The sequence below is a fragment of the Oryza glaberrima genome, chromosome 6 (genome assembly GCF_000147395.1).
Source record: "Oryza glaberrima chromosome 6, OglaRS2, whole genome shotgun sequence".
Taxonomy (NCBI): Eukaryota; Viridiplantae; Streptophyta; class Magnoliopsida; order Poales; family Poaceae; genus Oryza; species Oryza glaberrima.
Window position 1 is genome coordinate 23241809 of NC_068331.1, and position 23373 is coordinate 23265181.

The window sequence follows — 23373 nt, forward strand, 5'->3', positions numbered from 1 at the left end:
AACAGTACAACTCTATAGAATTTGAAGTGCCGTGAACTGAAATTTGATTATTCTTTTTATTTTCCACTGAAAGAAAAATGACAAACCTAACTAGTAGAGGACTATTTGGACAGGACGAAGAAGTTGACACATACACATATAGGATAAAAAACCATCATAAGCTCTTGGATAAAAAAATAAAAATCTCTTAATTAATTAATTAAATTTTGTTATACCTGGTGCATATGTGTACAACGAGATGCTACTGTTGAGTAGAGAGGGAAGGCAGATGAGGCACACGGCATGGGCCTGATCGATCGATGTTTTGGGCCACCGCTACAGTGCATCCGATCATAAGATTCTTTTTGCATGGATGGACCACTTCCATTGGCATCAGATCACTGTGCTCCAACTCCTTACCTCTCCCTCCCTGTATCTCCATGTCTCCATCTCTCTCTATCTATCTATTTCTCTCTCTAGATATATAAATAGAGAGAGAAGATAATAGTCTTCTCCATATGCAGTAGTCGCCGGCGGCAAGGTCGGCATGATAGATAGATATACGTACAATGTGGCTGTTGGCTTCTTCCTTGATCCAAATTTAAAACTAGCTGCAATTTGCAGTAGATATATATTTAGGCTGTGCTCGGGAGGAAGAGTTAGGAACCCCTCCTCTCCAGCACGCAAAACGAAGCTCGAATTATTGTATGATTAATCAAGTATTAATTTTTTTTTGAAAAATGGATTAATATGATTTTTTTAAAATAACTTTCAGATAGAATTTTTTTGCATAAATCACACTGTTTAGTAGTTTGAAAAGCATATGCGTGGAAAATGAGAAAGGTGGGTTGGGAAAATGAGGGGAAGAACACACCCTTACCCACATACTCTCTCCATTTTATATTTTAAGTTATTTTAGGTTTATCCTAAGTTAAATCACTGATCAACAAGTTTATTTAGTAAAAAATGATATATGAAACACCGGATTAGTTTAATTAAGTGTACTATTAAACATATTTAATTTAATAGTATATTTATTTTGTATTAGAAATGTTGCTATATTTTTTAATAAACTTGATTAAATTCAAAGAGGTTGGCTTAGGATAAATTAATTATTTAAATTAAGTGACTTATAATAATATAAAAAGGGAGGGAGTATATGTGGCAGCTATAGCACTGTTCATGCAAGAAGAAAGGAGAATGGACTCATGCATGCATGGAAGACATTGGAATTTAAGATGGTTTGGTGAAACGGTAATTAAGTGATGCCTAGCTGTGTGCCGGGGACATGCCGTCCTGTTGCTACTGTAGCGCGCAAGCATGCATCGCATGGTCGTTGCACCTCTAACATTGATGGAGGAGGACGAAGAACAATTACTGGATGAACTGATGAACAAAAGGAATAAACAACATATATCGACATTTAATATCTCCATCTGTGAGTATTTGTACTGGGTTCATGAATGGAAAAAAAAGTACTACCTCCAAACCCACCCTCCCTCTCCCCCCCCCCCCGGGCCTTGTTCGGTTACACCCGAATTCAATCCGGGTCGGGAATGACAAGTATAGTAAGAAATTTATATAGATACAATGAGAGACCGGAACCAATTTACTCATGATATGTACAATAAGAGACCGGGAATCAATCCACTAGTCAAGAGGTGTGGAACTAATCCGGATGTTTTGTTGTCCCTATAATGAGTAAATTGGTTCCTGGCCCGGAATAAATCCCGGTCTTTCATTACATCTGTCATAAATTATTTGTTACTATACTTCTCATTCCTGGCCCGGATTGAATCCAGGTGTAACCGAACAAGGCCGGAAAAAAAAGATCTGGTTTTTTTAAAGAGATTATATTCGTACATATGGTTTTTTATATAGTGTTTTATGACCACTGATGTGTCGTACTATAATTAAATTTAGAATTCATATAACTACTATCTAGTTAAATAAAAGACAAGAACTTTATTTATAGGAGTTTTTAAGTACATGCCAGGTAATTAATTTTGTAAATTGCAATCTTAACTTTATAACAATATATGCAATTTTTTAGAAACATAGTACAAACATAGGCGCTCACAACACGCACGCACTCATCCTTATGAACGCACGCACGCACGCACACTCTATCCCTATGAACACCTCTGGAAGACTGTGCTGGCATATCTTGAGATTGATGAAGTGACCATGAGCGTCTCGCTATCGATGGATACGTCACCCACCACTGAAAAAACAATTAGCCGTTTTTGCGAGCACCCGTGTCAAATCTAAAATTTAAATCCGAGTAGGCTGGTTCCACCACAAGGAATCTACAATTGAGCTACGCTGACTTCACACAATATATGAATGCTAGCTGTGATGTTATGAACAATTTTTAAACAAATAGGTCATAATTTTAAACTTGAAGAGTTGTGTATTATTAAAAAACAGATATAATTTATAGTATAACATCAGCTAGAAAATATTATACAAACCATATGTAATGCAAATTATCGTAATTTTCTACGTGAAATTTCACCAAATAGATTTTTTTGTGGGTCACCAAATAGAGTTTTTTTTGGTGGTACGTTGGTTAGACTTATTTTTACTACCATTGCCGCCGATGCCTCTATTTTTATGTATAGCGATTAGAATAGAAATTCCATAATAAATTAATATAAGTCACATGAAGTTAATTTTACCCAAATTTAGATCTGAATCAGTCTAGAACAATTCTCCTGCACATAGATGGGACATTATATTAAGCCCTGCAGGAGGAACATGTGCCACCTACATCTACAAGGCATGACTAAACATGCATAGCGCATATATAATTAACACGGCCATATTGGTTATTCGTTGCAGCAAACCGGCGTGCAAGCCCTGTAATATGAATATATATATCCATGAAACAATATTGGCGTTTAAGGCGATCCTGGCTCAAGATGGGATACCATCGCAACATCATACATGATTTTATTTCTTTTTTTATATATAGAATATCATATGATTTTCTTTCTCTTTTTTTTAGAATATTGATATTCTCTTTTCAAGAAAAAAAATACTCCTTTCTCTTTTAATACATGTGATCATTAATCTTATTTAAAAAATTATGATTTGATTTATTATTAAAAGTTCTTTAAGCATGTCTTATATTTCTTTTATGTTTCTACAAAAGTTTTCAACAAGACAAATGATTAAAGATATGTTAAAAAGTCAGTTATGTCATATATTAACTTGGTAGATAGCATGGTTTTATTTGTCGATAACCAGAAACATTATGATCTTTTCGAACGAATTTTCGATCGCCATCACGAATTCACGCTGGATCGAATTCTGGTAGCTAGAGTGACTATATATGCGAATATAATGATATGAATTTCTTAACTCAGATAACAATATCAAAAATCAGGCTGCCTGCATTATCTAGGTCGATCGTCGAAGCAACTAAAAATGTGACCCAGTACGGTATTAATTTGGCGTACGGCCGGCATATAGCTAACAGTTTGCAGCTGCAATACAAGCATAACAGCTGCATGAATGCAATGCGGCGAATTAATGGCACGAGAGATATATATATACTGCTAGCATTTGCATTTTCTCTGAATTAAATTTACATCGCACCATATGACTGCACCATATGATCATCTGCCGTTAACGATCAGAGCAGAGCTGCAACAAACAGTATCGACACTGAATCCGGGCCGGCCACATAAAAGGAGAAACATATGCCGTCAGGCTAGAGGCTTTATTGGTGTGGTTCAGTACTTGATAATTGATCATAGACAGAGTTCGGGGGAGAAAAATGAACTTCATTTATTTTTCTTCAGGGTACGTACGATTATTAGTAATCAATTTATAAAACGTAGTGATACTATACTATTTGTACTTTGTGTTTGCGATCGACTTCTACGTGGAAATTATACCGTACAGTTGAAATGATCTATATATCCGATCAACCCTCGTGCGTGGATGTGTGGAATAATTGTCTTGTACCATATATATGTACTAAAATAGCTCAGGAGACATTTCTGTCCAAAGCATAGGTTGAATTTAAGAAAAAAAACATAAATTTAAGTTCGGTAGTGAGATGTAGTGAATTTTAGATTCACATAGGTACGTAATTTGATTAATCACAATATTAATTAATTTAATATAAAAAAGCAAATGAAATGATTTTCAAATAACTAATTAATTCAATTTGTTTTCCTTCAACTAACATATTAATAGCTAATTTCTGTAAAGTTTGGTCAGCCTGGATTTTGGAAAAGGAAGTAAAAAAAAAAGATGGAATATAGTCATGGTAGGTACTTCATGTCCTATTTCGCTTTCGCTAGGTTATATACACACAGAACTTTACCAAGATATGGGCCTCAAGAGGGTACTAAAAGTGTTGGAATATAAATGAATCACACATCTTCTTTTCGTAAATTTAAACTTAGATGAATTAATCGGTACATGCAACTTAATATAGTCTTATAGCTGGAAGTACTAAGTTTTAATCCTAGTTGGCACGTGATAAAATAAAAAAAATATATAGCCTACTTCTATTCTGCGCTTGAGACTAGAGATCCTTACGTGAGGATGAGTGTTAAGAGTTTAATTTGGATTGAACTGATTGGTACGTGCAACTTAAGAAATTAAAAAGCATGACATGAACAACATGTGCAAAGGGCTACATATAAAATGGAAAAAAAGGAGAAAAGGAACAAAGCTAGCTATCCTTACCGATAAAGCAGTACTTTCTCTTCTTTTTATTGGCACAGATAGTTGCATTTGCATAGCTGCTAATTAATAGCTGGTTGTAATTTCGTCGAACTATACAGTGTAAAGGATATGCATGGATCTGTCAGGATATGAGCTGCCTGCCTGTCTCCGCCTGGATCAGCTTTAAACCCGGCCGGTGCCAAAATTCGTCGTACAGAAAAAATAAAGCAAAGGTACACAGTCCTGTTATCTGGTCCAGGAAATTGCACTGCAGAATTTATGTCATGGATCTGTCACTTATTTTCTTGCTACATTTATCTAAGTAATTTGCATTGTTAAGACCGGTATGATAATGACCTAACAATTTAGAAGGAAAATTCCTCGTGAAATAAGAGAAAAATATTAATGAGAATTAGGATGTCGATAATTCTACCAACTACTTACCTCTTCTTAAATTAAAACATACTAGCCTAGAGCTTGTACATTGCAACGGAAAACAAATTGAGTTTCTACCTTATTAAATCAATTGATAAGCATTTATTTAGCCCAAGTAATACTATGATTTTCTTTATTGAATCAATATGTGATTTTGAAATTTAAGGACAGCCAATAGTGAAACGGGAGGACTCGTTGAAAGTGGTATAATAGTATGGATTATGGGGTTCACATGTCAGTTGTACAATTAATGTGAAAATGGACACCACCATTACTAACATTTTAAGTAGCATAGATATATTTGATGTTAGTTATTATAACGTACACCAACTACAAATGACTAGAGAGCTACAGTAATTAAAATAGGGGCAAATTAATGATCTATCCATCTAAAAATATAAGATACTACCTCCTTTCCTAAATGTTTGACACCGTTGACTTTTTTAAACATGTTTGACCGTTCGTCTTATTCAAAAATTTTTGTGAAATATGTAAAACTATATGTATACATAAAAGTATATTTAACAATGAATCAAATGGTAGGAAAAGAATTAATAATTGCTTAAATTTTTTGAATAAGACAAACGGTCAAACATATTTTAAAAAGTCAACGGTGTCAAACATTTAGGGATGGAGGGAGTATTTTTTTTACCAGGCTTTGATCAGGAATTGATTGACTAATTTATCATTTATGTGATACATGATCAATTAACATTAATTTCACTACTAGAGATTGGAAGTCTTCTGTGTGCTAGAAACACCCGGGAACAGGCAAAATCCACACGGTAATGACGTTGTCACAAAAAAATTGTGTCAAAAAATTGTACGTACTTTGATAAGTATCGTCTGAACAGAACAAAATAAACGTGACAACAATATTTTTTTTATATGCACAAGAACATTATTAATTTAGTAATGAGGCAAATATTATGAAATGACAATTCCGATCGAAGACGATGCATGGAGACGTGCCTATTATTGGGTCTTGAGAATAGCGTGTGAAAGATGTTTTTACATGTCCGTCTCTACGCGCCATGCACACCATACACACCACAGCCATCTTTATGTCGTTGGCCGCCACGTTTGAATAAAGATAGATATGATGAGACATAAGGCAAAACATAGTTTGTGTTTGTCCCTCAATACATAAGGTGACTATATATGCATGATTGACTACCGTTATATATAATTAAGGGTGTGTTATTCTTTTTGTCTGAATTACGTGTTTTTTCCTTTTTGAAGAAGTCTATTTTAATGCTCCGGGTTATTTTATCAGAGCACTTAACACTGTAAATATTTTCCAGCTCACTTTATACCTCAAACTAGTTCACCTTACTTTTAACCATATTTCTCTTTTTTGTATTTTGTTTGTCACAGTTTAAATAGGTTGGAAACGCTAAGACTAAGTTAAACATTGAGGTTTTAAATTTCAAATAAATAGCTATAAAATTTTTTGAAACTTTGATAATGGTTAATTTTATATATTTATTTATTTATTTAGCTTGAAATATGACTCGTATAAATAGAAGCAAATAAACGGAAATGTTGTTAAAGCAGTGATTGAAGAAGAGGGTAAAATAAGAAAAAAAAAAGGTGTTAAGTAGCCAGTGAAATAGTTTGGGAAAGTAAAATGTTCTTTTTTTAACGAAATATCATCGTACGTGTTGTTTGCACTTTGCGGTGCCGTATATATTTTGCATATGTACATGGAGGACACTAATAATTAACCTTGTTGCCTTAAAGAGATTATGTGGTGCTGATGATGTGTGGTAGGAGTATATCTATCTATCTATCTATTATATTATTAAAACAGATTTAAAAGGAGACACCACGTTCGCTGTGGGGGCTAGAAAATCCCACATTAATCGGAGAAAAAGAAAAGAAGAGTATAAGTAGAAATACAATTCAAAAATAGCTGAAATTCGGAATTACAAATAAACAATATTGAAATAAGTGTCCATATAAGAACCCAATACGAGATTAATCGAAATTCAAAATAAAAATAAAATAAAATAAAATCCGAAATTAGAAAATAAAAGGAGAGTACAAGTAGAAATATAATTTAAAAATAACTGAAATTCGGAATTAAAAATAAGGAATATTGAGAGAAGCGCCCATATAAGAACCCAATACGAGATTAGTTAATATTCGGAATAAAACTAAAAAATAAAATCCGAAATTAGCAAAAAGAAAAGAAGAGTTCAACTAGGAATACAATTTAAAATCAACTGAAATTCGGAATTAAAATAAGCATATTGAAAGAAAAATTCATATAAGAACCCAATACAAGATTAATTAAAATTCAGAATAAAAAATAAAATAATATCCAAAACTGAAAAAATTAAAAGAGAGTTCAAGTAGGAATATAATTTTGAAACAACTGAAATTCAAAAAATAAAAAATAAAAATATTAAAAGAACACTATACAGTATTAATTAAAATTTGAAAAAATAATAAATTATGAAATTAGAAAAAGAAAAAAGATTTCAATTAGGAATAAAATTTATAGATAACAAAAATTGATGATAAAAAATAAAGACTATTGAAAAAAAAACCATCGAAGACACATGACGAGATAAATTAAGTAACAGGCCTATAAAAGAGTAGAGTGGTGACGGTTGATACGACATATAAAAACTGTTAGTAAAACACCAAATAGAATCATAATGATGATTAAAAGGAGGGATGACAGGCAGGCCGTGAAGCAAATGGGCAAGGCGGTTGCCAGGACTTCTAGAAAGTAAAAAAAAAAACCCCATTGATAATCATATTTGATTTTTAAAATCTCAATGACAATAAAAAGGAGAAGCAGCGTGCGGGGTGTATAGGCAGTTGCAAAGCTGCCGGCGGTTGGCGGGACTTCTAGAAAATAAAAAATGAATTCCAATAGTAGTTATGTTTGATTTTTAGAATCCCAATGACAATAAAGAATAGGCGGTGGATGGGCCGTAGAGGAGTATAGTTGCATTATTCGACGAGACTTCTAAAAATTATAAAAACGAAACCCAACGAGATAATAAACTCAAAAAACTATAAGATCCAATTTTTAAAGGTTTCGAGGAGAATGAATAGAAATAGTGGTAGACCGAGCAAGCAAATAAAGAAGGATATGCCAGAAGTAAGGGGTAGGCAGCTGGTGTGACTTTTAAAAACTATATAATTAGAAATACGGGGATAGTTATTTAATAAATCTTAAGTAAAATCATATTGAAAAATATATGATTTTGTTTAGGTGCTAGCCGCACAATTGCGTGGGCCACCAGCTAGTTTGTATAAAACAAAGTAGCGGGCTGTATTTACGTACGTCTATCGACATTTGCATTGGCAACATCCCAACCTTTTGCCTCATTATTTGCCTAGTACATCTGATTAATTTCTGACTACATGACTTATATATAGATGATTAATTGTAGTATTAAATTGTGTGTAATATACTCTATAGCTAGTTAATTAATACATCCAGTTTGCCCTATTGTTTAGTAACACAGGTACAAGCATATTGTTGTTACCCGTTATTTTTTCTTATTACTTTTAGGGTATTGCTAGATTTCACGCAAGCACCTAAAATTGCACATTACTAAACCTAAAATTGCAATGGTATATATGTAATATGCAAATTTACATCTCTTTTCAACTGCAATTTGGTTGTTATATATGGTTTTACTTTATTTTTATTCTAGTTTGAATATTTTTTATATGTAATTCTGTAAATATTTATTAACGGTAAGTTTCTTTTATGTAGTTCGGTAAGTTTTTAAATTTTATACATAGGCTAGAATAGTTTATTGCTTAACCATTTATCTAAGAAAAAGAGAGGAGTGATAAGAACCATTAGATTGGCATTCAAGGGATAAGAGAAGTGACTGAATTTTCTTCACCTGAAATCTAGACACTCCCGTATATACTTTTATTAGCATTGTATTTGTTGGATTGAATTTTGGGAAGAAGGGAGTATAAGAGAAATACATACGCATAAGTTGAGATGATCATAAAACCGTTTTACTTTAGCCATTACACCCTCCGTCATAGTATAAGCTTATTTTTAGCTTCTTCCATTTGACCCGAAATATGTTTATTTTTAAGTAAATATTGCATCGATATCAGAGTTTATGGAAATAGTGAATAAATGCATTGGGAATAGATAAAGAGAGAAATATAATTGCACTGGGATTGGAGAAAGTGAGGGTATTCTGATCATTTTAGTTTTGTATTGGTATGTATGAGATGGATGAAAAATAAACTTATTTTAGGATGGAGGAAGTAGGTGGCAATGTGAAGAATATATAGATGATGTACATCATGTGAAACATATATATACAAGACGGTTTAACACAAATATATTTTTTAAAACATATAATCAAAGTATGTCAACGGATAGACTATTACAAGCAAAGGAACGAACGCTTGAAACAAAATACGTGGGCCATGCATTTGTTGATACATAATGTAGTGATCATTCACGCTAAGTAACATATAAAAACTAACTAAACAACAAATTTGGCACTGTACCTGACAGTACTATAACTTGCCGGTGAAAGGCTGGAGCTATTCCAGCACATTGTTAGCTATATAGTCTCGTTCGATCAAAGGCTAATTGATTCCTCCATGAAAAGGACCAGCCATAATGTCTAGCTTGCCTACAGTTAATTAATTTGGAATAGAAAATAAAATCGCCAGGCAGTTTAACTAGGTAATTATATGAGAGAATCCCTTATATGCCACTAAAAATTGGTCTGATCTCTTATATACCATTGAAAATTGGCTCTTTCCTTATATGCCATTGATCCAAATTTGCACACCCTCTCATGCCACTCCTGTCAGTTGACCGTGTGTTGACCGTTAATTCTTAGGGAAAAAAGACATATTTACCCTTCTGAGTATAGACATGCCTAACAACTCAGAGAGGGCAAATATGTCTTTTTTACTTGAGAGTTAACGGTCAACCCACGGTCAACTAACGGTAGTGGTATGAGAGGGTGCACAAATTTAGACCAATGGCATATAAGGGAAGAGCCAATTTTCAGTGGCATATAAGGGATCAGACCAATTTTCAGTGGCATATAAGGGATTATCTCTAATTGTATATAGGAATACTGTGCCAAGATTAGTAACTAATTAAATTAAATCAAGTAAAATACATTTTGATAAGGACTAAAGGGATAATTAATATCATATTTTATCCTACTCCCTTCCCTCATTCTTTTTTTTTGTCTTTCAACATGAATATTATCTCCAATTAATACTCGTGCTTTACTATTTTTTAATCACATATTTATACCAATTATAAGCAATATAGCTACATATAACGTATTTTCATGATAAAATCCAATATCATTTTTACATGTCAATTTCTAGTTATTATTTTCATATTAATGTTTTAAGATTTTATGATTTGATTTCATGGACCTAAAAGGCTAAAACAGCAGAACATAAGTATGATGTGTACACACATCATGCATGTTTCCCTGTACAGTGTGCCATCAGTGAACACAAGTATTTGACTCTTCCCCATTTTAGACAGAGAATTAGACTAATTAACCTACCGATTAAATCTTATTGACAAATTTACAAATTATAAAAATAATAAACGAGACATTAATTCATGCTAGGCTTAATTCTAGAGTGGTCTCGTAGACACTGGCTCTGCCATATCAATTTAAATTTTAGAATTTGATTTATGATTAATTTAGGTATTCGACCTTTATCTCTTTCGCTCTCCAATACTGTTTATTTAATTTCTAAGAAAACAAGTAAAAATTACCAAAAATATTCTTAAAATTTATAATAAAAATATATTCATCCTCATAAAAAAACATGAAATTCAAAAATCGCTTTGGATTATCATCTTCCACACAACCGAAAGCAGCCATATATGGTCTGAGTACATAGTCTCACGCACCAAATAATTAATAATTAACCTCCTGATGGATACACATTTATCATGAATAAATTAAATTTGTTTGCGTGCTTGCAAATGCCTGATATACATATATGCATCTATTAATTTAGTTAGATTTATTAGTTGGCATACACCTAATTTTCTCTCCGCGGTTCTTTTTGACGCCGCATGGCCTTTTTGAAAAAGCTCTATCACGCTCATTTGGACAAGTAGTACAATAATTAAGTAACTGATCTATATGTATTATACTGTAAACGCGTTGATTAATTTCCAAAAAATATCTGCATGTACGTACTGCATCATCCAGTACTATATATATATACACGTATGTAGTGGAGTAGTGGACAGCAAAAAGTTTTAAATATATGATCGAGTTTTCACATAAATAAGTTAACCAACTTGTTTCTGTAGGAAGAAGGGGAGAAAATACTTTCACATGTTTCACCAGCTACTGTAATTAATTACTCTGAAGAGAGATGATAAGTAATAAGTAGCTAGTGTTTGCTGTGAGGTCCTGTTCAGGATCGATGAAGAGAGATGATAAGCTGATTAGCTGGAACTGGAAGACTAATATAAATGAATCAAGTAAATGGTATATACTACCCCCCTCCAGTCCTTATTTATACCCTGTCACCAATCACTATTCATATTTAAACTACTTTGACCATTTATCCTTTTTTTTCAAAAATTTTGTGAATACTTAAATAGATATCATCTTATTAAATTGTATTACATACTAATCATAAGAATTAAAAATTCATTCATCACAATCTAACCATTTAAAAATTAAATTATTAATGGTCAAAGTTGCAACAATGTTGATCAATTGTGACAAAATTATAAAGGAACAAAAGGAATATAAAGATAATAATATCCTTAAAAGCAATCTAAACAATTTTGTTGACATTTAAAAAAAACAAATTTTAGAAATGTGACACAAATTATCCGCTAATGGATTATCAACCATTAGCCATATCTAAGGGATGGGGATTGTACTCATTGTGCCCACACAGGGAGAGAGTACTGTGTGGACATAGAGGTATATGCCAATGTATTCATATGCAACAACAATATGGCATATATTTTGTATATATAACTAATTAAATTGGAAAAGAAATGGTATATATGGATGAAATTGTGAAAATATATATAGGAGAATGGTGAGGCAAGCTAGCTAGGTACGAAAAGATGCGGCCGAAGAGTCCCATTCAAGCCCATGAATGCTTGATCGGAGGGGCACAATTAATCTATCTATTGCGAAATTTGCGATCGATATGATGCATCCTCTTTCCTGCACCTACTGTTCACATTTAAGCCTCTCACTGTTCATCTGCCTGGCCTTCCATCGCAAGTAGTTGATCCCCTCTTAGACCAGCTACTCCATATGTATTTCCTTTTTCCCAAAATATAAGACGTATTACGAGACTTTGAACAACAAATACTCTATTAAATTTTTTTTACACAAAATTAAATCGATGTTACTAGCTTCATATTCAAAAGTATTTATTTATGATTATAATGCTTTTATATCACAAAAATGATATAGTAATAAAGCAATTGTTAGTCCAAATCTCCTCCTAACTAAAAAAAATATGCCTAAAATAATTAATTACCAGCTTAGTTATTTAATTTTCTGTTATCTCATCAGCACGGTAAAATTGCCTTATTAATATTAACACTATGGAGAGAGGTACTACTCTCTAACTGTAAGTAAATAACATTTCTAGCATATACACGGGGTATGCAGTCTTAATTAATTTGCTCATTAATTTTTCCATAGATAGACTTCAAATAAACTTTATTCATATATACTTCATCTGTTTCATAATGTAAGTCATTCTAACATTTCCCATATTTATAGAGATGTCAATGAATCTAGACATATAGATTCACTAACATCTCTGTGAATGTGAGAAATGCTAGAACGACTTACATTATGAAACGGAGGGAGTATGTCTAATTAATGGTTCTTAATTTGGTCGTAGAAATGTGAGAACAGTGTGCTTGGACAAGTGATCACGCATAGGCTGATGATCCAATATATGCATGCTATACAATTGCAAAGAAGCAACCACACATGTACCAATTCTAGCTAGCTTGTAGAATACTAATAGGCTGGCCACGCTGCAGTGAGAAAACACCATAAGAATTAAGTCATATTGTTTGGCATTCAAGATCAAGGCAAGCGAGTAGTTCCAACTGTAAATGTCTAGGGGTTTTTTTTGCCCCCATTTTCACCATGCGTTGTTCATATAGCCTCGCCGAGATCTCGTTATCCTTGGACCCTTTAGATTTTTTTTCCCATGATCGAATAGGATATACGTGTGCATACACACCACTACAGACACATACCACGTGCATACTCATAGGAGTGCATTCTTAATACGACACAGACACATGCATTATTCAAAAAAATGCATGGTAGCATCAAATTAATTGATCTTGATCTTACTAAATTTTTATCGAAGATAGATCCATGTATGTAATACTTGTCGGCATAAGGATTTTCATATCGATGTATGATTGTTTAAAATTTGATTAATAATTTTTGCTTCAAAATTGCTTCTTAATTCAGAACATGTTCTCCGAAAATATAAATGTATATCTCGTGATATTTTGCCCGAGACCGCGACCATCAGTGCTCTCCTAGCTTTTTCCCCCAAAATTAACGACCGAGATATTATATCGAACATATATAATCTGTTCCATACACGTGTGCATGACAACATGGACCCATCTGTCTGTGGGACTACCTTGTGGGCTTTAGGCCCAGATGGGGGCCCAAGATGTCAGCCCTAGCTATGGGCTTAGGTAAGCTAGCTAGCTCGGGCACAGGCGCTGGATGTTGGTCGCAGCAGCTGTGTTTAGCTGGTCCAACCATCTACTGTTCAGTTGAGTCAGGGAGAAATTGATTGATTGTGCTGTTCATCCTCCCCTTTTGCTGGTTTGATTTTTGATCTAATTACTGCTCCTACCACACTGCAGCCTGCAGATGGCTATAGCTAGCTCTAGATAGCCCTGATCATATTTTTAAACTCAGTCTATCATGTGTGGGATCAAATATAGAGTACACTCATTATTGAGGAAAATGTAATCTTTTCCTTGATTATATTAGTACTTAATTTGTCAACAACAATTTTTATCTGCTTCTTGTGAAAATATTCCTATTGTATCCAGCATACTTTGCATACTTCTTGTACAATTAATGTTTCCAAGAGTACGTACAAGAAGTAAAATAATGCAATTAAATAAAAAAATGGTATGGGTCATATATATACCCGTAAATAATACTACCACACACATGCAGTTTATTGGCTCTTTTATAACGCAGGAATTTTGCAAAAAATCTTATAAATTTTTCATCCCAAAAGAGATGCATATATCTTACTAGCTATAGTAGCTTAGGAATATCGATATACATGCATATATGTATATATCCTGAAAAGCGATTATAAGAAATTTCCAAGATAGCGAATTAAGAAATGGCATAGACAGATTTTGCTATATGCGTCAATACTGTACATATATACAGTGAATTTTAATTAGAGTTTCTTTTTTTTTGCAGGGAAATTTTAGAGTTTCAGATGAACGATTTGACCAACTCTCACGAATTAGGAGACTGTACATACAGTAGTGTCCCTACTTGGATAAGGTGTGTACCAAGAAATTAACAAATACGACAAGCATGCGCAATGACATGTAAAAATTAAATTAATTAAATATTGACGTATATTGTCCACATACGTCGATTTCCTCAAACTAAAAAGAAGGTCTTTGTTTGGGCATGGTTTGACTAGAATTAACTATATAACTAGTCTCTAATTTCTGATGAATTATTGATATCTCTTAATTAATCCAAAGTGTCACCGCTAATGCATGAGTGGTGCCGCCTGACATTAACATGTGAGCCCACATGTTGGTGCACCGACAATATACATACTCATGGCATTGAGGACTTTCTTTTTGCTCTCTAGCTTTTGCATGCATGACTAGTTTGACACTCTGTTCAGAGTTTTGTTCCCTAGCTCTCGTTGCTGTGGCTAAATTACGAATCAGCAGCTTAATGTGTGTTAGCTTTATATATGTAATTAAAAAATAGATATATATGCTCGTCAATTATACATCTATAAATAATATGAAGCTTGTAGCCCTCACTATATGTATCATTTTGTTAGCGGCAAATCATGAGTTAAATCTCACAATAACTAAATGTCATGACAAATATATTATACCGCAATTGGGACGTGGTTTTATATATATCACTAAAAAACCAGAATTTCCTTAGCAGCCAAAAACCACCAAGAATAGCATCAAAACCGTCAAGGGAATATGTTTTGTCGGTCAATCGCCAAGTCTAGATCAACAAGAAAAATCCAGTTTTCTTGGGTGCTAATCGTAAGGGAAAGTTTTCTGCGCACTCCTACATAATGTCCTACATCTACTTCAAGTATATTTTGTGGGAAAAAAATAAAATTAACAAGTATTCACTTTTGTTCGATTAACAGAGTATATATATTTTCATGTATATATCATTTACAGCAAAAACCTATGTTTGCTAGTTAGTTGACGGGTCGATTATATATTATACCATATCTTTCTGACAGATATATATATATATGCTAGAATTGTTCAATCTCACTAAGTCTAACCATACATATATATTACATATGTATAGTCCACAATATTTTTCCACAATAATATAATGACGAATTAATATAATTTGTGTAGTATTTGTCAATGTTTTCTTTTATAACTCTGTTTTTAATGTTTAGAACATTAAAAACATGATCTCCTGTGCACATCTCTTATTAATCATATACTATCTTTTTTTAATATAAAACAATGTTAAATTTTGGACCTATTAGCCATGTTTAATTTTATATAACAAATGGAATGCCATGGTGTTAAATTGTAGTTTTCTACATAGTGAGACGTCCAAGTATGTGCGAGGTTTATCCCCACTAGGGAAACATTGGCATCTGTTTCTTCCTCCTTGTCATCTTTGTTCTAATATGTAGAATCCAAAAAAACAAATCGCAAATCAATCTAAGAAAACAGAAGAATTATAGTGGTTAATTAATGCAAAGAATGGCCAATGTACTACATAGTTGTTAGTACAGAAAGATAGATCCTCTGGTGAAATGTAAAGTATAACTGATTTGATAAATAGTATGATTGGTAATACAACAAATATTAGTGGGGAAATATAGTATTCCTGGTGATAAAGAATAAAATATTATTATTTGCAATATGTCTTTTCAGAAATTAAGGGCATCAAGAAAAAAAGTCAACATCAAAGTGCCTTTCACCCCTATCTACACCACAAACATCCACTTCTTAGCTCGATTCAAATATGCGTTGGCTCACTCAACTCCCAACCCTACTAACATGGTGTGAGTGCCGACATCACTATTCCTTCAATGTCGCGTTATACGATCCTTATCACCCCATTATTATATATCTACAATATTTATGAAATGGTTATATAGATAAAACTGTCCCTACATTTCTACTTATCGGTGTTACGGATTAAGTATACCTCCTATACTTGTATTTGTAACCGTCAGGAATACCGCATATCTGGTATTATACATATATAAAGGAATGTTCAAATATGAGAATATAGCATATAAGAATGGAAGCTCCTTCATAAAAAAGAGAAGATATATTAAATAGTTATATAGATAAAAACTATTTTCCCTACATCTCTACTACTTAACATAATTACTGATGAAGTGGTCTCTAGTGAAATTACTGTAGATGGGCCGGCTTATATAGAAGTGTGTGTTATTTGCAACATTTTCCAAAACAATTGATATTATATGTTGATAGCCATTGATATTATTTTTTGTCCACTTTTAGCTTTGGAGAAAAGTATAGTAAAATTTATTAAATGATAGTATATGATACATATTAATTTTAAAATCAATGATAGTATAATTTTAAATTAGGTAAACAAAAATTACGTTATTATATTTTTCAAAAATAATTATCCTATAGTATTACAATTTTTGTACTATGTGTAGTCCTCACATAATTAAAATATAAAATGTGAATTTCAACAAGCATCTCATAGACTAAAAAAAATAGAAAGGTCGAACAAAATGTACTACGAAAGTATCTTTTGTGTAAAATATACTCATGTTATATTTTCCTATGTATCCAACCAGTTAACCCATGCAGATCTATACATGTATATATAGCCAAAAAAAAATTGCATATATTCTCCAGGGTGTCGGACCACCAAAAGGAGACTGTTCTGATGTTTGCAACTAGATATATATCCAGTTCACACAACATATATATGGCTGTGTTTAGTTCAGCGCAAAGTTTAGATTTTGGTTGAAATTGAAGATGATGTGACTGAAAAATTATGTGTGTATGATAGGTTGATGTGATGAAAAAGAACTAAAGTTTGGATCTAAACACAGCCATATGTACTGAGCTATTGCCAGAAATTAAATTATCTAGGGGTCCCACTACTTGCATAAATAGTTGCATATACTGCCACTATTTCTTTTCTTTTTTCCTGCGGCCAGTAGCTCTCATCGAGCACACCGAGTTATATACACATGTAGCATTTTCCAGGATTAATTATATTCTCTCAAGCCAGCCGTAACAACAAGTTAGCTCGCCCGTCAAGGTGCATCAACTGTTCCCTGCCCAGAAGAATTGCAGATTTAATTAATCATGACATGCCACATGTTAATTGAATTTAACACACAAAGATATATATAAAAACAAACCAACAGCCACACACACCCATCATTAATTAATCACCAATGCAATCTATGACTTAACTTGCAAAAGCTGTAGGCCCAAAAGGTTTTTGCTTTAGTATTCCACTACACAAAGCAAAAGTTGCTGGATAGCTAGCTAGGCAGGCATACGACAGCACAATGCAAAATTAGTTGTTTCTTTTATAGTTTGCGTGATACTATATTACCTCTATTCTTTTAGTCGACGTTTTATTTGAACATTGGCACAAATACATATTGTATATATATATATACCACCTTCTTGTGTGTAAAAAAATGTTATATTCATACAAGTGTATTCATGCCGAATTTGATACCAAATTATGATATTGTTTTCCTTAAGAGTTCAATATATTTTTATCTATTATAGTGATTTAATTAAAGTTTGGAGATTTAACTGCATATATTAGTATTATAGGGCGTCATCATTATAAGAGTAGTATAGTACTCCAAACAATTTGCAGCTATTGATGATGGACACGGTAGAATAGTAGTGGGTGTTGTTTGTTGGTACTAGTAGTAGCTCTATATACATATCTCTCTCTCTAACCCTTTTCTCTAGGTGGGGGCCGAGCATGCAATATATGCAAGGATCTCTTGTCTTGGTGCCATCTAGTCTCTTCTTCTCTGTGATTCTCTCTGTTTACGACATGGTGCATGCATGTCATGGCATGTGCGCGTTGTACTGAATAATTCAGCATTCAAATATATACATTTTTGAGTAATATTTTTTGTGATAATTCCTATTTGATGTTATATTTTTTTGTTCTTTGATATTACACAAATTAACCCGGCCTGAATATCGATAAATTAAATGATCGATGCTATATATACTTCTATTCCTGCATTGCATGGTATCCTCTCGCTGCAGGGTTTTTTTTTTTTTTTGGGATGAAATGTATGCAGAGGTAGTATAATTTAATATAGGACGTATGGTCACTGAACTATTGCAGGGTATACGGGTGTAGCAAGCAGAAAATATAATTTTAATGAGTAAAATAATGAATAACTTTTTTGTCTGCTGCCAACAAATAATTGCAGGGGATATATATTTGGCGCCCATACTTCCATGATGAACATGGATAAATACAAGAGGTAATGTTTCTTCATGGCTCCCAATTCCCAAAAAATATTATCATCACCATTTACTGAGCACAGACATGCATGCTACTATATGGTGTTGTGTGTGGGCATCTGAGAGACTCTTCCAAAACCAGCCTCTTCCTTTTGTTCCCTCTTCATTCTCACCACCACCATCAACCTTTTTCAATTCCTCTCTATGATGTCAGCCCAGGTGTGAGATGATATGCATGATCCTCATCTCTTTCTCTCTCACTCTCTCTCTCTCTAGTGAAGTTGCCTTCCCTCTCTCTCTCACTCTCTCTCTAGTGAACTTGCCTTTCTTTCTTCCTCCACAACCTCATTTACACCTTTAGGGCTAGATGCACACACACACACAAGACACAACTACTTTACCTCTCCATCTCTCTATTTATAACTGTAGTTTGCCTTCTTCTCCATCCATTATGCTATCTCCTCTTCTCCTTCTCCTCCTACCTTGAGCTAGCTCCATACTACCAATCCTCTTCCATGGGAGATCCCTACACCAACTTCTTGAGAGGCTACCACCACCACCACCGCTCCCACCACCCCCTCCACTTCCCTCCGCCGCCGCCGCCGCCGCCTCCGCCCTACGCCGCCTCCTTCTCTGGCCTCTACTCCTCCTACCTCCACCCACCACCTCCCCCTTCCTCCCCTCCGATCAGGGAAGCCCTCCCCCTCCTCAGCCTCACTCCCTCCACCACCCACGACGACGATCACCACCACCGCCGCCATGATCAAGATCATCACCACCATCACAAGCAAGGCCAAGAAAAGAACAGCCATGGCGGCGGCGGCGCCGCTTCTGGCAGCAACAACGACGACAAGCGAGAATCACCATCAGCAGCAGCAGCAGCCGATGATCAGGCGGCGGAGGTGACCGTGGCCCTGCACATCGGCCTCCCGAGCCCGAGCCCCTCCGACGCCGCCGCCGCCGCCGGCAACCAAGCTGCAGCAGTAGCAGCAGCAGAAGCATCGGCAGCAGGTGGAGGAAGCAGCAGGATGCAAGTGGAGGAGGAAGGAGGAGAGGAGGAGGATGAAGACGAGGCGGCGGCGGCGGCGGCGACGGCGACGCTGCCGCTGGGTTGCGCGTCCATAGGGATAGGGAAGCTGACCAAGGGGCAGTACTGGATCCCCACACCGTCCCAGATCCTCATTGGCCCTACCCAGTTCTCCTGCCCCGTCTGCTACAAGACCTTCAACCGATACAACAACATGCAGGTTAATCTAATCTCAACCATGAACAATCCTTGCTTTATCCTTTCTTTCCTTTGCATCCATCTGGTAATCAATTATCTTAGCTTTAATTGCTGTTCTCTGATTAACTCTTCTCCTCTTGCTGTGTTCTCATGCGGTTTTAATTTTCTTTTTTTTTTTGGGTTAATAGTGGTTCTTGGTGTTTAAATTTGAGTTGATCATTAGTCGTGAACGATCGAATTGGAGCTAGCAGTGCATGCATCGATCGATCTGTATGCAAAGCTTCTTGCGTCTTCTTGTGTTTGTACATGTGTGACACTGTCTGGATCAGTAGTTGACTAAAATCGGAGGAGTAGCTTGAGTGTGTATATCTGGTGGTGGATCTGGGAGGAAGAGCCGCTAGCTGCTCGGCTCGAGTACGTACTACCAACTGTACTCGCCGTGTGGAGTAGCTTTGATAGTATCTGATGCCTCTCTCTTCTTCCTCTCGCCGTGTCCGGCGCTGGATCTCTGATGATTTGATTGAACCGGGCAGAGAGAGTAGACAGACAGAGAGGCATGCAGTAATGGCTACTGCTACCTCCCAAACGGCCATTGACATATGGAGATCGATCCATCGATCGATTCAGTATTACTGGTACTACTGGGAGTAGTGTTCTTGGAGTTTGAGCCGGCTATGCTCGTTGTGCCTTTTCAATTCGGAAGCAGTGAGAGATCTGATGAAAGGAGGAGGAGGGGAGTAGTAGCAAAAAGGCATCTTTATATATCTCTTTCCCTGCAGATTGATCAGTTCCTTCAAGCTTACACACACACAAACGCACAGATGTGCATCTCAAGCAACAGCTCCTCTCCTTCCTCCTTCTCCTCTCCCTGACGTCTCTCCTAGCTTCTCTCTCTCTCATCTGTCTCTCTCTCGCTGTTTTGTCAGTGCAACAAACCCCACCACGAGCAGTGCCATTCAGACCTTCACACACACACACCACCTTGCTGATGCCACTGTCCATCTCTGCATGCTCTGACCCTCTCCCCCTCTCCTAGCTTCGTAACATCCCTTTTGCAGCTTGCTTCTCTCTCTCCCTCTCCCTCTTCTTGGATGCCATCTCTGCATAGATCCATCAATCAAGGAGAGAGGGAGAGAGAGATAGAGTGTGAGCTCCTCTCTGATACATCCAGCTGGTCCCTCTCTGCAAACTTAACTTATTCCTCCCATCTTGAAACACATCCACACACACTTCACTTGCACCGTTCTAGCTCCAACCTATGCATCAACAACAAGCTTGTAAATAAACAACCATATTATCAATGGAGGATCTTTAAAACTCAAACTCATTCACCATTCTAGCTAGTCGCTAGCTTTGCAAACACAGCCTTATATGTTATCAATAGAGGATGTATCATTGATTGATGATAATGGTAGGACTAATATGTTGATAATTTGCAGATGCATATGTGGGGGCACGGGTCGCAGTACAGGAAGGGGCCGGAGTCGCTGCGGGGGACGCAGCCGACGGCGATGCTGCGGCTGCCGTGCTACTGCTGCGCGGCGGGGTGCCGGAACAACATCGACCACCCGCGGGCGCGGCCGCTCAAGGACTTCCGGACGCTGCAGACGCACTACAAGCGGAAGCACGGGATCAAGCCCTTCATGTGCCGCAAGTGCGGCAAGGCGTTCGCCGTCCGCGGCGACTGGCGCACCCACGAGAAGAACTGCGGCAAGCTCTGGTACTGCGCCTGCGGCTCCGACTTCAAGCACAAGCGCTCCCTCAAGGACCACATCCGCGCCTTCGGCCGCGGCCACGCCGCCTGCGGCATCGACTCCTTCGACGACCTCGACGCCGATGACGACCCCTCCTCCGACCTCGACCACGCCTCCGCCTCCGCTTCGCGAGTAGGGTGAGTGTTTGATCGATATCGAGATCGAGATCGAGATCGAGCTGAGCTAATTAATTTCCATGATAATTAGTTAACCGTGCTGCTACTTCTACTATGTCTGTGATTCTGTGTACACCACGGGATTGGAATGGAGAGGATATGGGGGTATAGATGATGCATGATAGTGCGAATTTTCAAGGGTTTTTTTTTTAAAATTTTGGGGGTATATTAATGAATTAGTTGATGATGAGGAACAAATTAATTACTACATTTGCAGCAAGCTAGCAGATGTGTGTGTACGTACTTTGTTCTCTAGAAAGTACTACGTACGACTTGAGTTCTAATCGTTTGGTTGGTGGAGATACAGAACCCTATAGCGGCTTCATTGTATGTGCAGACTTTTCATTTGATTTGGTATATGGTCAAATTGGTGATACGGGTTAATTAAGATTAATTATCTGTCTCATTTTGAGAAGATTTATATCTATACATATATATATTAGAGCACTATATATGCATGCATTCAAGTAAGCAGGGTTTTTGTACTGCTCTATAGCTCTAGCTTGATTTCTATTGATATACTGCTGTAGATTGGCGCCATCGCATGTGTTCCTTTATATATGTTTTGAAACAATATATGTTAATTTCTTTAATTATATATGAAAGCTAAGAGGTTAATTTGTTTCTCTACTTGTACTATATGTTTGTACTCTCATAATGTTGCGTTTGACTGGGGAAGGAAGTGGGAATAGGAGTAATTAAATAATTACTAGCTAGCTAATTAACAATGTTGAATTGATTAATTTCAAATCTGCCAGTTTAAATTTACCAGGGAAACAATTAGATGGCCAATGCAAGCTAATTACAAGCTCTAACTAGCTACTACGTGCTACTCCTTACGTGAGCCATTACTGTTTTGTTTCTCTTGTTCTGTGATGCACAAAATAGAAATCCAACACTCATTGCCATGCATGCAAGAGGTTGATGTGTGTTATTCTTTGGCAGAACGCATGTACAAAGGGTTTTAATTTTTAGCCTTATGCAGTCTTAAATTTTAAACGGTTATATATTATCTTATAAAAAGGGTTTTTTTTTTTTTGGTGTGTTCAAATGTGTATGACACTAACACTAGAAAAACATCGACCTGGTGTATGACTGGAAAAAAAAAATCATGTAGTAGAATATGTATGTGCGCCCATTTTCTTTAATTTTGTAACATCAACCTAGCTATTTGTGAAACTCGATTCTGCAACTATTGGACAGTACACATTGTTTTCCTGAATTTGTATATTTTGTTCAAAATAATAAATTGAAAATGGATATAAACTAATTAAGAACATTTTTATGATAACAGTGTCCGAGCTATGATGCACAATAAAAACTGAGATTTCTTTCTGAAATGTAACAGATCTGTGGGTGCATGCATGCATGTATCTTCATGCATGT

At 35.6% G+C, this 23373-nt stretch overlaps 1 protein-coding gene across 1 annotated transcript; it reads left to right on the forward strand.

Moving 5' to 3' along the window:
• The first annotated feature begins 19056 nt into the window (after positions 1-19056).
• Positions 19057-22994, forward strand: LOC127775450 (zinc finger protein WIP2). The gene is made up of 2 exons (XM_052301695.1): positions 19057-20079; positions 21497-22994. Exons 1-2 carry the CDS (start codon positions 19348-19350, stop codon positions 21950-21952), a joined length of 1188 nt encoding a protein of 395 aa, XP_052157655.1. The 5' UTR covers positions 19057-19347; the 3' UTR covers positions 21953-22994.
• Positions 22995-23373: the final 379 nt, after the last annotated feature.

Bases quoted from the DNA above. Each gene is read 5' to 3' on its own strand.
- LOC127775450 (XM_052301695.1), top strand. From the start codon at position 19,348: ATGGGAGATCCCTACACCAACTTCTTGAGAGGCTACCACCACCACCAC. The intron at 20,080-21,496 runs GTTAATCTAATC...GATAATTTGCAG, and splicing joins ACCGATACAACAACATGCAG to ATGCATATGTGGGGGCACGG.